We start from the raw sequence: 11,652 nt of genomic DNA, 5'->3' as shown, positions 1-11,652 counted from the left end.
AAAAAAAAAAAAAAAAAGATAATTTAAAGGAATAGGTTGAATAGTGGTTTGTGGGAAATGTAGTCAGTGGTTTTCTGTCTTTGAGCTGATAAAAAGATCAGTAGCACTGTCCTCTCTGTCTATAAGCACAGCAATACAGTAGAAAATATAGAAAATATTATAAAGATCAATGGAAAAGTTTTTAAAAAGTCACAAATGTGGAGCAGCAGAACATAGTTTTATAGTGTCATTACTATACCTATTATATAGCACCAAATCACAACAGCAGTCGCCTCAAGGCGCTTTATATTGTAAGGTAAAGACTCTACAATAATACAGAGAAACCCCAAAAATCCCACATAAACGTCACATGAGTGGGCAGGAACAGTTTCAAACAGACTCGTATGCAAGTGTAAAAGTTATTGTACTAATTTCTCTCCTTTACGACTCATTTCCCTTGTTCCGGGTTTTTCCTGGTTTGTTATGGGTCGTTTGGAGATGAGAATACCTGCAAGGCAACGCTAAATGCATAGCTTACTTTTTCCCAAAAGAAAGAGGAAGCACGTTTATATTGAAGTCACTGCCTATTTGGAATCTAGAGTCAGTCTAGCAACTGGTTTATTCGTCGTTTGTCTATTTCGACGTTTCACTTGAGCAGTTTTGGATTTGACTTTAAAAATGTAACCAGAGGCGCAGCGCCTGACTCAGTCCAGATTTGAATCCATGATGTAACTGAAATAATGTTTTATCGTTCTAGAGATTGGACAAAATTGCACATTTTATATCCCGAACAACACAAATGCATAATAATTAATATAAGAAACAGAAAAAATTGTGATGTTCAAGAAAATTCCAGAAATTAGTCCTAATCCCCACCCTGATATCTGGATCCACAGACATATTCGTCCATGGCAGTGAGGTCATTTCCATCCTCACAAAAATCCTAAAACGCGCACTGTACAGATTAGATTACACAGGGAACAACTTTAAGTTGGTGGAAAACTGCAACAGCCTGCAAAGCTGCCCTCTGGTCTCTGTATCCTTACTCCTTACTCTGCAGGGTTGCTAATTAGCAAGTCAGTGACAGAGAGTTTGAAGGATGCGTGTTGATCTGTGAGCTTTAGAGGAATGACTCGCTGCTCACACAGGACTGAATCTTCACATCAGACTCTTGGAAAGAAAACAAATGAGCACATTTCCCGAGATGTGAAACGGTTTCCTTCAACCAGTGATTTTAGTTGATCTGTGGGGGTGGTGGTGGTGTTTGAGGGGGAGGTTTCCATCAGATCATTTTTGGATGCTTTAGGGTGTTTTTGCACATCAAATCAATGTTTTCTAAGTTTGAATGTAGATTGCAATACAAAATGTTATCAATGATAACATGAGATTAAATGTAGAGCCTATATACTGTACGATGGAGTGTATGTACAGTATATAAAACACTTCTTTAGGTGTACAAAGAACTCTGGGAGGTGGTTTTATTAGCTATAAATGCAAGTTGTAGTTTGATTCTTTAGAGTATGGATCGGATACTTTTAATGTCAGAGGAAATGTGATGATTCGTATTTATGTTTTTCACGTGTTACGACGCTACGTTTGCAAAGAGATTCTCTGTTTGTATCCAGATCCTTTCACAGAGACGTTTACCAAAGCACTGTTTGATCAACACTGATTTTCTTCTGTTAGTGAAAAAGCTCAAAGAGTCAGATGGGAGTCAGATCTCTCCTGTCCCGACTTTCCCTGCTCATCCCGAAACACTCAAACCTGGAAGGTGAGAGTTTGGAATTGGGTTGGAGTGCTGACATCTGGATCTGTGTTGTGTTCACACGCTTCAGTCGTTGGTCAACGAGGATATTTTAATTTATTCGTCCGGTTTGTTCTGTTCGTTTTTTCACCGTAGATTCCAAGATGTGAACGAGCGGTTCAGGTTGAATTTTTGGGACCAGCTGTATCGTACTGTGTAAATCTTTTAACTACCGCTTTACGCGCTTTTCTTTACGCACCCCTCAGCATTCACAGAAGCAGCGAAGGACGCAGACGTCTGGACCGACGTGTCAACACTAAAGAGATCTGACCAAAAGTGGAGCAGGAATTGACTCAGAATTATGTTAGAATGGATTTATATGGAGCCTGGAGTGTGCCAGTGGAATAATGTGTATATAAACTAGCTGCTGTCCCAGGTAATGACTCTGTGTATTGTCTGGAAGGATAATGAGCGAACTTTAGAAGTGCCTTTTATTTAAAAATAGATATACTTTGTTAAATGCTATATTACTGATTCCTCCAGTCTCTTAAATTCAGCTCCCATAATGATCATAATTATTAACCAACACCATCGGTCAGTCTGACGGTGTGGATTCATTTCCCAGTGGGTGTTGGAGTGTTTGCTGTTCTTCTACCGATCTAATATTTCTTTTTAGTCCTACCCACGTTCTCTCCAGAGCCTGTTTATTGCACACTACCAGTTTAACCTTTTTTCTCTTTAAGCAGCACAGTTCAGGTTGTAATCTGGAAAGTATGGAGCGAATGAGCAGCAGGTGAGCTATAGCTGTGGCTATCTAATCAATCTTTAATTGATATACTTAAGATGTATATTATTTCACTGGGACACTTGAGACTCCATATTTACAGCTGTAGTTCCACGACACACGTGCATACTAATTTATACTTTCCTACCACGTTGCACACAAAGGTAGAAAAGAGAACAGGTAGCTGTCAGGTGACGATGCAGACTTTCAGTTGTTTTTAATTTATCATTTTGTGTACATTTGGTTTGATTTGAGCAGAAATGTTTTCTAATGAGATGGATAAGGAAAATGTGTATCTACTGAGGAATAATGCTGTTTAATATTAGGGGCAATACAAAGTACGGTAAATAAACACACTGATATCTTAATAGAGAGATTGTGAAGGTGTTTAATGTACGGAGGTAAATAAAGACTTTTCTTTAAAATGTTTTTATTCCGATTCGTGTTTTTGATAATGAAAAGACAAATCACTTTTACATTAAAGGATCAACTTCAGATTTATTCACAAAACAAAGCCTGACAGTTAGGAAAAGAGAGATTTTGCACAGAGTGAAAGAACAATTGTGGAGTTTGCACTGGTAGAGCCGTTACTAACACACATGTAAGCATAAAGAGCTGCTCAGACGTTTCCTATCGACTCTGAGCTTTAAACACACCACCGAGCAGATAAAGACAATAAAAATGTAACTTCTAAAGGAAGCAAAGAAGTGACTGGGTTGTAATACATAAAGATGTTAATGCCATTTTGTGTTCATTATTTTCACCATGAGAAGTATCAGGATAAATGGGAAAGTTATACAGTGACAAAACTTAACAACTTTGCTGCTCCTACCAATAACAGCCACCAACACCAACAGCAGGATTTTGGCTTATCCAGGTAACTTGAGAGTAAACCTGGGTTTTAGTATTACAAAGGTGGTTCAGCAGCCGCGGTGCTTTCAGTCTGTTTTGTGTTTAACCACCTCAGATTTTTCTAGTAGTGCACTACATAAAAATCAGTCACTGCTGCCCACGTGATCATGCTATTAGCTATGTTATCAGCTTGATAACAACCTTCGTGTGACTGCTTGGCCTGATTGGGGCTGTCGGGGTTCGTGAAGCCAGACAACGGAAAGATATCCTGCATTTAACTTGTACAAGTACAAGGCCTGAATGATCAGTTACGAATACCCGCAAACTAAAACGATGCACTGTAGTGCAGCCGGGATATGGAAGCAGAACGACTCAGACAAACAAAGCAAACACAGACAAACTTTTCTGCATCCTCTGGAAGGTTTCTATTAAAGTGCATCATAGTTTTCTTTGAGTCAGATGAAAAAACAAACAAATATCAGCATCATGGAGCAATACATCTGGACTAAAGTGGCTTCAGTACATCAATAACAACAGCGCCCCCTACTGGAGAAAGGTTTACCACCCTCCCCATTTAAAAAATGACTTGTTTAGGTCAGTTAATGTTATCTGCCAAATCTTCAGTTTTTCATAAAACTTGGTGTTAATGCAAAAACAAAAGAAGCCTCAAACATGCATAATCTGACATGTTCTACATTTACATGTTTATTTAATGTTTGATTTCTCCAACTTATTTTTTGAAATGTAGAAATCTAAAATATTGGAGTAATGGCTAAAATATTTATCGCCTTATTAATTATTGTGCAAATTTAGCTTTTTTTACACTTCAAGAAATGACAGACTGCATTTACAAGACACCTGAACTTGCTATATATGTGAAGGGAAAACTTATTTAGTTTTTGGGGGCTTTTTAGAGACAGGACAGCCGGGTGGGTTGGGTGGTGGCGGGCGGACATACAGTCGATGGCCTCAGGGCAAAATCGGGCCTCTGCAAATACCCTCGTTACACCCCAGGAAGCTACAGCGACGCCTTAAAACTTGGATTTTCACATATTTTCTGTAAATCGGGACGTAATAATCATGTAGTCAAGGTAACGTATACAGAGTGCATGATGTGGACGATGCAATAGCGACATAAATTTAAAAAAGTCACACATTACTGCGGTTATTAGACACTAGCATACACGTGATGGAAATATAGTGCAATTTGAAAAGTTATGGCCTCTCCTGATTAGAAGTATTTTTAAAGTGCCAACACTCAAGACTTAAAGCCTCGTCCGATTGCTAACGTGTCACAAAGGAGACCAGTTTGACAGAAAGACTTCTCCTGCCACACCGTCAGCTCATGGATGTCCTGCAGGGGGCGTCTGAGCATGCTCAGAAAATCCTCGGTGGGTGATTAGAGGCTATTCTGTAAGGCTCAGTTAACTGATAGCGGCTGGACGGACCGTGCTCTGCACATGAAGTAATAAAACTAAAACACAATGATTGAATCACATTGATTAACTGCTGATTAAACCTGCACTGGTACTCTTCATGTTACTGTAAAGAAAATAATGAACGAATAGGCTCTGGCCGTCAGTATCAGCTCTGTTCTTCACCGCTCTGCTCCACTAAGTATTTCCCTAATAAATCTCCTTCAGTGCACATGGTTTATATCTAATCCCATTTACACCGATGCTCTCAACATTTAAACCGGTCTAAATGCTTTCTATCTTGTTGCCGGTGTGAAGCCCAGCAGGCTCCTCATGAGGTCAAATATAAGCACATTCACAGACCAAGCCCTTCAGCAACGTTGCCTCTCAGATCTGTCAGTTAGCATCAGTTCCCTGTCCACGTCCCCTATGTAACTAGAGCATTAAATGGCACTCTTGTTTCGTCAGCTTCCTCCTCTATGACGATCCTCCGATCGGACCTGTCAGGACAGAAAAGTAGCCGCAGCAGCGCTAACCCAAGACGCACCAAAATCCTCAACACTAGAAAAGCAAAAGGCACCGTGATCTCCATCAGGTGGAAAATCGGGGCACTAAATTTACTCAAAATGCACGTGAGGAAAAACGTCCCCAAAGCTATGCAGGGGTACAGAGCCAGCTTAGCTAGCATAAGCACGTGCTCACGTCCACCGTATCGCACGTAGGGGTGCAGAGTTTCCTGTTCGTTGTACAGAGCGACCACCCAAATGGCGAGCTGAAAAATACCGGCGAAGAAAATGATCACACAGCTAATCTGAATGGCTTCCAGCTCATTGTGAGAGTTGGGCGGGAACTCGTGCGTTAGCTGGTAGGCTAACGGTAAACCTCCGACGAACGCCAGCGAGAAGGTGTTCAGCAGGCCCATGAAGCGCGTTGCCTTGGTGACATGGAGGAAAAGCGAGTGATGGACAAACCAGAGAAGGCCGACGGTGGCGAAGGAACCAAAGTAGGCGAGGTACTCGGGGCCGTAAAGCCGCAGAGCCGCTGTCAGGCTGCCGCCAAACTGCTTCTGCACGACTGTGGGATCTGGGACGTTGTCCTCGCTAGAAGGAAAGAACCGGAGAAGTTAAACATTAGAAGGTTTTTCCAATTATAACCTTTGTATTACATTTAACCCACACTAGAAAATGTAACAGAATCACTGCTACTCAGAGAAGTTTATACAAATCTGATTTTTGAAGTATTTTTAGTGAGTGTATTAAAGATACAGATGCCAACTCTGAGATTTGTGACCTCGATTGGAAAGTTCCTGATTTTGAGTCTTAACATCCAACAAAAAATTGTAGTTATGAATAAAAATACTGTAAACTGGTGCAAATTTAGACAGTTTAAGAGATGCCACAAATGCAGAGGTGCCTAATCGTGCATTCTATCTGACGACCACCAGATGGTGACAGCTGTGGCTGCAGGATGACTCGGCTTCCTATAGAAGTTTATGGCCTCAACATTCATAAACATTTTCTTCCCCTCGTTGTCACACTTGGTTTTTCTGCAATCAACATTGGAAGCTCTCATTTCAAGGCTTCAAAGCGGGACTTAAAAAACCAATCGGTGACATCGCGGTAAATACGCCCATCTTTTACACTGGTTAGAAAAATCTAGGTATTGCTCATATTTACTAAAACGTGTCTATGTTGTAAACTTTGGTCAGTCTAACTTTCAAAGAGGGGCTTCATCAAAGGTGTGTGCAGCTTCGCAGCCACAACACGCTCGATAAACTGCAGACGTCACACCGTCTACATCAACTGTTTCGACTGTCCACCCTCCTTTTTCCCCTTATGTAGGGGCCATGACGTCTTCTGAACATTTCTTTGACAGGATTTAGTCCGAACATTCGGGGGAATTTATTAAAGGACATCATCGTGCTAAGAAGTTCATCATTATGAGCAACTCTTGGTACGTCACCAGGCTCTGATCTTTACACTGAAGTCAAAAATACTTTTCTTCGACCATTTCCTTCATTTTTTTTTTTATGCCAAATTAGTTTTTTTAACCTTAGATTTTCATAGTGGACTATTTAAATGTTCAGATCATCCAAATGACCAAAAAACTGACTCAATTCCTCTGACAGTAAAACAGGCCCCTCCCAAAGGATATTTGAAAGTTGCACAGCCGATAAAGCTGAAACGAACCATATGTCCAAGATGAGAAGCGTTGCTACGATGGCATAAACTCCGTCGCTGAAAGCCTCCACTCGTTCTTTGCTGAGGGGTTCGTTAGGCAGGTAGGTGTAGAACAACATGGAGTCTGGAGTTTCCTCCACCTGACCTGAAATGGACGAGGGTTGATTGGTACAAAGGCCAGAGGTCAGCACTTATTTACAGTTCCCGTACGGTCCGGCTCTTACCGATGGCTTTGCTGCGACACCACTTCAAACACTGGGAGATGTAAGGCAGGAAGATGACGATGGCCAAGAGAACGTAAGACTGAGGAAGAAATGAAAACGTGATACTGGGAGAGTGTTTCTGACCAGCTTTGGATTTGTTACTTTATTCACTGGCAAACAACAAAGAAATGTGAGAGCGGAGATCACCTATAATCATAAAATAAGACATTTATATATTGTCCATTTTTAAAATATGAAGGAAATAAATGTAGCAGCACCAACCAGCTGGAAGAAGATGAAGGAGAAGATGCTGGCGAAGAAGCACATGATGGGAACCTTCATGATGACTTTGAGGATGTGGTGTTTGTAGAAGGTCTGGTTCTCTGAGATCTGGATCTGCTCATTCAGGAGGAAGGGGCGGCTGAAGGCGTACAACACAATCACCGACTACAGAAACAAGACACACGGGATTACAACGTACGCAAACCGCCCTGCAACCACAGGCTTCAGCCGCCCAACACCTTAAGGCAGATAAATGGTTCAATGAAGTTAGGAAACTGAACAGAGCAGCAGACTTACCGAAGGATGACAATCTAACGTTTAAGTTTCTCACCTGAATGACGCCGATCACCATCACACAACCACAGAAGAGTAAAATCCCGAGGATGTTCTCAGGAAAGGTCGCCATTAAAGAAAACTGCAAAGTGTAGATGACACCACTGAATGAGAGCGTCGTTCTTTCAGCAGTGACTGATTCTGGGTCAACAGTTTCACACACTCAGACTCACTGTGTAGGGGAGGAAGGTTATCAGCATCATGCAGGCCTGAAATAGAAGCAAAAGCAGAAGTTCAGACTAAAAATGACCAAAATACTCTAAATGATGTGACTGCTGACAGAAAACACCATGAAATTTGAAGCCAATTTATACAGGCCTATAGTCTCTGCTCAGCCTAACTGTAAGCATAAGGTGAATTTAAGTAAGAGTATATGCACATGTAAGTCTCAAGTAACATCTTGTCCCTGCTTCGTGGGACAAACAACATGCAGACATGGATAAAAAACAAATAAGGATGCATGTCACCTGATCAAAAAAAACAGACATCAGTATGCATTCATTATCATCCTTTCATGAGATAAACAAAACCTGAGATTATCTTGTAGGCAGGCTTAAATTACAAATTTTAAAAATGACATTATCGTTTTGAAAACACTTTAAGTAATTTTTATACTTACGAGGTTCAGAAGTGCGAGACAGTCATCGATACGAACAACAACTTGAAACAACCTGAAGATAAACGAGGAGAGAAAGAATGAAAACGGGCGTCTTAGAAATAACTAGTACTATGATACTATTAGTACTAATACTATTACCACTACTACTAACCTGATATGAGCAGCCCAGGCAACAGTCACAATGAGGAATGTCATCAAGTAAACGCCGATCTTTGTGGTGAGTAGACCCTGAAGACTCTCCCTCAATTCCTGCAATACAAGATTTTACAGCATTTTCCTGTTATAGGTCCTTAATGTGAATTAAGATAGTTTAAAACTTCCAAAAGTAACTAAAGTTATCATCAGAGAATGTTGGAGAAGCAACCTGGAAGATGATCCAGTTCAGGTTGCAATTTGGTGTAATACCATTTTGTACCAAAAGATGGTGCGATGAGTCAGTGTAGCCTTTATTCAACCAGCAACAAATCATTAGAAACACATTTACAATGGCGTCCCGTCAAAGCCTCCTGAAGAAAATAAGGGTGGGGCTAAAATTCACCGTCAAAAACAAAAACAGGCGTCACACATCTGAAAGCATTTCAGTGTAACCACAGGAGAAACACTGCCCCCTGCTGGTGACGATTTTATTTACAGTTTGCAGAGTGTAAATACAAACAATACGTTAACTTGTTATTACATTTACTGCAAAATCAGAAGCTGCATCAGAAAGCTCAGCTGAATAACAAGGATATCACGGCTTTGCTAAAACTTGAAATACGTTTTTAAAAAGTCCGACGTTACCTCATTATTTTCCACTTTGGTGTGAGCAACAGGTAAAATCTGTGGATAAATGAAACTGTATCAGGAGACAGATCAACTCAAACATACAGTGCTGCACATACACAGATATGTTAGACTCTTAGATCAGCGTGTTTGGGGCCAGGAGACCCAATTAGCAGTAATGAATTAGGCAGAAATCTTTCTATAAGTGTTATTTATTTATTTTGAAATTAATTGGAGTTTTCACTGTTACAGATTTTGCAGATAAGATATTTTTCTCTTCCTGTCTCAGTGTGATGGGTCTGACTATGACAGTAAAACAACAGTTGAGAGAAGAAGCTCCATGAATTGGAATATTTGCGTATCTGCGCTTCACTGTGAATTTTCTATTCCGTGGGACTTTTTGCTGTTTGGTTTTGCTTCTTCTGTTGCAAATACTGTATCACCTAAATGTTGTGACTGTGTTGCAAAGCTCGGCGTGTTTCCTACCATGACAGTGGCGATAATGGAGATGAGAGCATCGCTGTAGGCCAGCAGTCTGTGGGAGGACTGGGTGCTGCTGTGGCCCTCTCTCTCGGACGGACTGACGCTCTCCAGGAAGGAGGAGGAAGCTGCGTAGCTCCTCGCACCTTTCTTCTCCATCTCCTCCTCGACGTGATGCTCTATGATGTCGCTGTCGTCGTTTTCCCCCATCCTGGAGGAGCTGCTGGGGAGTGCTGCTCATCCACACACAGCGGACAGACAGCTGACTGAAGGCGGGGAAACAGGAAGCAGCAGCCCGGCTGGTTTCCTGTTCTCACCGGAGATCGTCTGTTAAAGCGAGAGGAGCCACTCGGGGTGAGAACTTTGTAATTTTTGTGTTTCTGATCTGGCGTGGTCCACAGTGGTTTTATTTGACTGTGTTAGAAGCTGCCTTCTGATGTGGTACTGGCCTTTTGATTGTCCCTAAAGTCAGGACACATACTCACGGAGAGGCAGCGTTTCAGTGGTATGGTCCTCGTCTGTGGAACAGCCTGCCGGAGGAGCTCAGGGCCGCAGAGAACGTACATGTTTTCAAGAACAGGCTCAAGACCCACCTTTTTAATTTAGCTTTTACTTAGCGTTTATTTATTTTATGCTTATTTATTCTATCCTGTTATTCTATTATTAATTTAGGATTTACCTAATATTTGTTTGATTTTATTCTTATTCGTTTTTTAATCTTCTTATTCTATTTATATTTATATTGTATCCTGTTCTTATTTATTTTATCATTTTACCCTATATATATTGTATTGCGTCATATCTCCAGTGTTTCCTCGGAGGGCGCTCTCTGCACCGGGGCTGTTATTGACCGTGGCTGCTGGGTCTCTGGGGTCCTCTCAGCCTGGCTGGGGGGCTCCTTTGCCTCCCTCCTGCTGTGTGCCCAGCCTGGAGGCTGCGGTCTGTGACCGGCTCCCGGTGCAGACGGCTCCCTGTTATAGTGTTTCCTCACTTGGCTCATGCGAGCCCAGCCCAATTTTTACTCTTTAAGTGTGCGCGTGTGTGTATGTGTGTGTGGGTGGGGGGATATATGTGTATTGAGAGTGTGGGGAGTGAGTTGGAGGGTGGGGTGGGCTGCTTTTAACTATGTAAAGCACTTTGTGCTACATTTTCTCTGTATGAAAAGTGCTTTATAAATAAAGATTGATTGATTGATTGATTGATTAAAACCACTTAAAGTCACCTGACCGGGCCTGTTTGTGGTTTTGGTGCCTTTTAATCAAATTAACTGAATAACAATTTGACACCTTGTGTCTGACTGGACCAACAAACCGTTACTGTTGCCATTAATTAGCAGGTATTTGCACCTGTGACCTGCCATTCTAGCCAAGCAGGCCACGGTGAACTTTAACCTCTTTGTCAGAACCTGCAGCTTCACATAAAAGGCCAAAAGCAAAGTGGACTCTTCAAACAGCAGCCACCAAATCAAACTGTGGCTGTGTTCATTTTGCTTTAAATGCAGGTTATGATATTGCATAAGATCCTGTTCACAGAGCTGCTGATGTTCAGAAAAGGTTGTTTTACTGTAGAGTCAAACATATGGCTATTCAAACATTTTACATTTATTCATTCGTGCTGACTGATTTCTTTTATTTACTACAGCAGCATTTCTTTATCGTGTAGAGAAGCTGAGACCTAGTGCTGAAGCTGCACTTCTTTTTTCTTATTTTAAGATATCCCAGGGATTTTAATTGTGTAGTTAATTATCCTTACACTCACACAAAGGGGAGTTTTACTGTTTTGGCCCACTTAAGATCAAAGTGAGCTGCATGTGGCCCACAACAGTCTGACATCCCTGATGAGTAGTCAAACTCCACATCAACAATGGCCACTGGAAAGGACTTTTAATTAGCAGTTATTGTTACCACGAGCTTTCAGGGGAGCAGAGTAGCTCAACCAGCTCAACTTTAAGATCCATATTTCCCACACAGTAACTCGACTAGATCACCTCTGCATGACTCAGTTCATATTAATGCTATA

At 41.4% G+C, this 11,652-nt stretch overlaps 1 protein-coding gene across 1 annotated transcript; it reads right to left on the bottom strand.

Moving 5' to 3' along the window:
- Positions 1-5,054: 5,054 nt before the first annotated feature.
- tmem175 (transmembrane protein 175) lies at positions 5,055-9,980 on the bottom strand. The gene is made up of 10 exons (XM_026186374.2): positions 9,640-9,980; positions 9,172-9,210; positions 8,543-8,640; positions 8,392-8,443; positions 7,946-7,981; positions 7,771-7,854; positions 7,440-7,604; positions 7,179-7,257; positions 6,964-7,099; positions 5,055-5,874 (listed from the first exon to the last, which is right to left on the bottom strand). The coding sequence occupies exons 1-10, from the start codon at positions 9,841-9,843 to the stop codon at positions 5,202-5,204; spliced, it is 1,566 nt and encodes a 521-aa protein (XP_026042159.1). The 5' UTR covers positions 9,844-9,980; the 3' UTR covers positions 5,055-5,201.
- Positions 9,981-11,652: the final 1,672 nt, after the last annotated feature.

This window comes from Astatotilapia calliptera, chromosome 12 (assembly GCF_964374335.1).
Source record: "Astatotilapia calliptera chromosome 12, fAstCal68.1, whole genome shotgun sequence".
NCBI classification, from domain to species: Eukaryota; Metazoa; Chordata; class Actinopteri; order Cichliformes; family Cichlidae; genus Astatotilapia; species Astatotilapia calliptera.
This window is presented reverse-complemented; position numbering and strand designations above follow the sequence as displayed.

Coding starts and splice junctions, on each gene's coding strand:
- tmem175 (XM_026186374.2), bottom strand. CDS start 9,843: ATGGGGGAAAACGACGACAGCGACATCATAGAGCATCACGTCGAGGAG. Junction 8,641..9,171: donor CCAAAGTGGAAAATAATGAG/GTAACGTCGGAC, acceptor CTTGTATTGCAG/GAATTGAGGGAGAGTCTTCA. Junction 7,982..8,391: donor GTCTCGCACTTCTGAACCTC/GTAAGTATAAAA, acceptor CTTCTATTTCAG/GCCTGCATGATGCTGATAAC.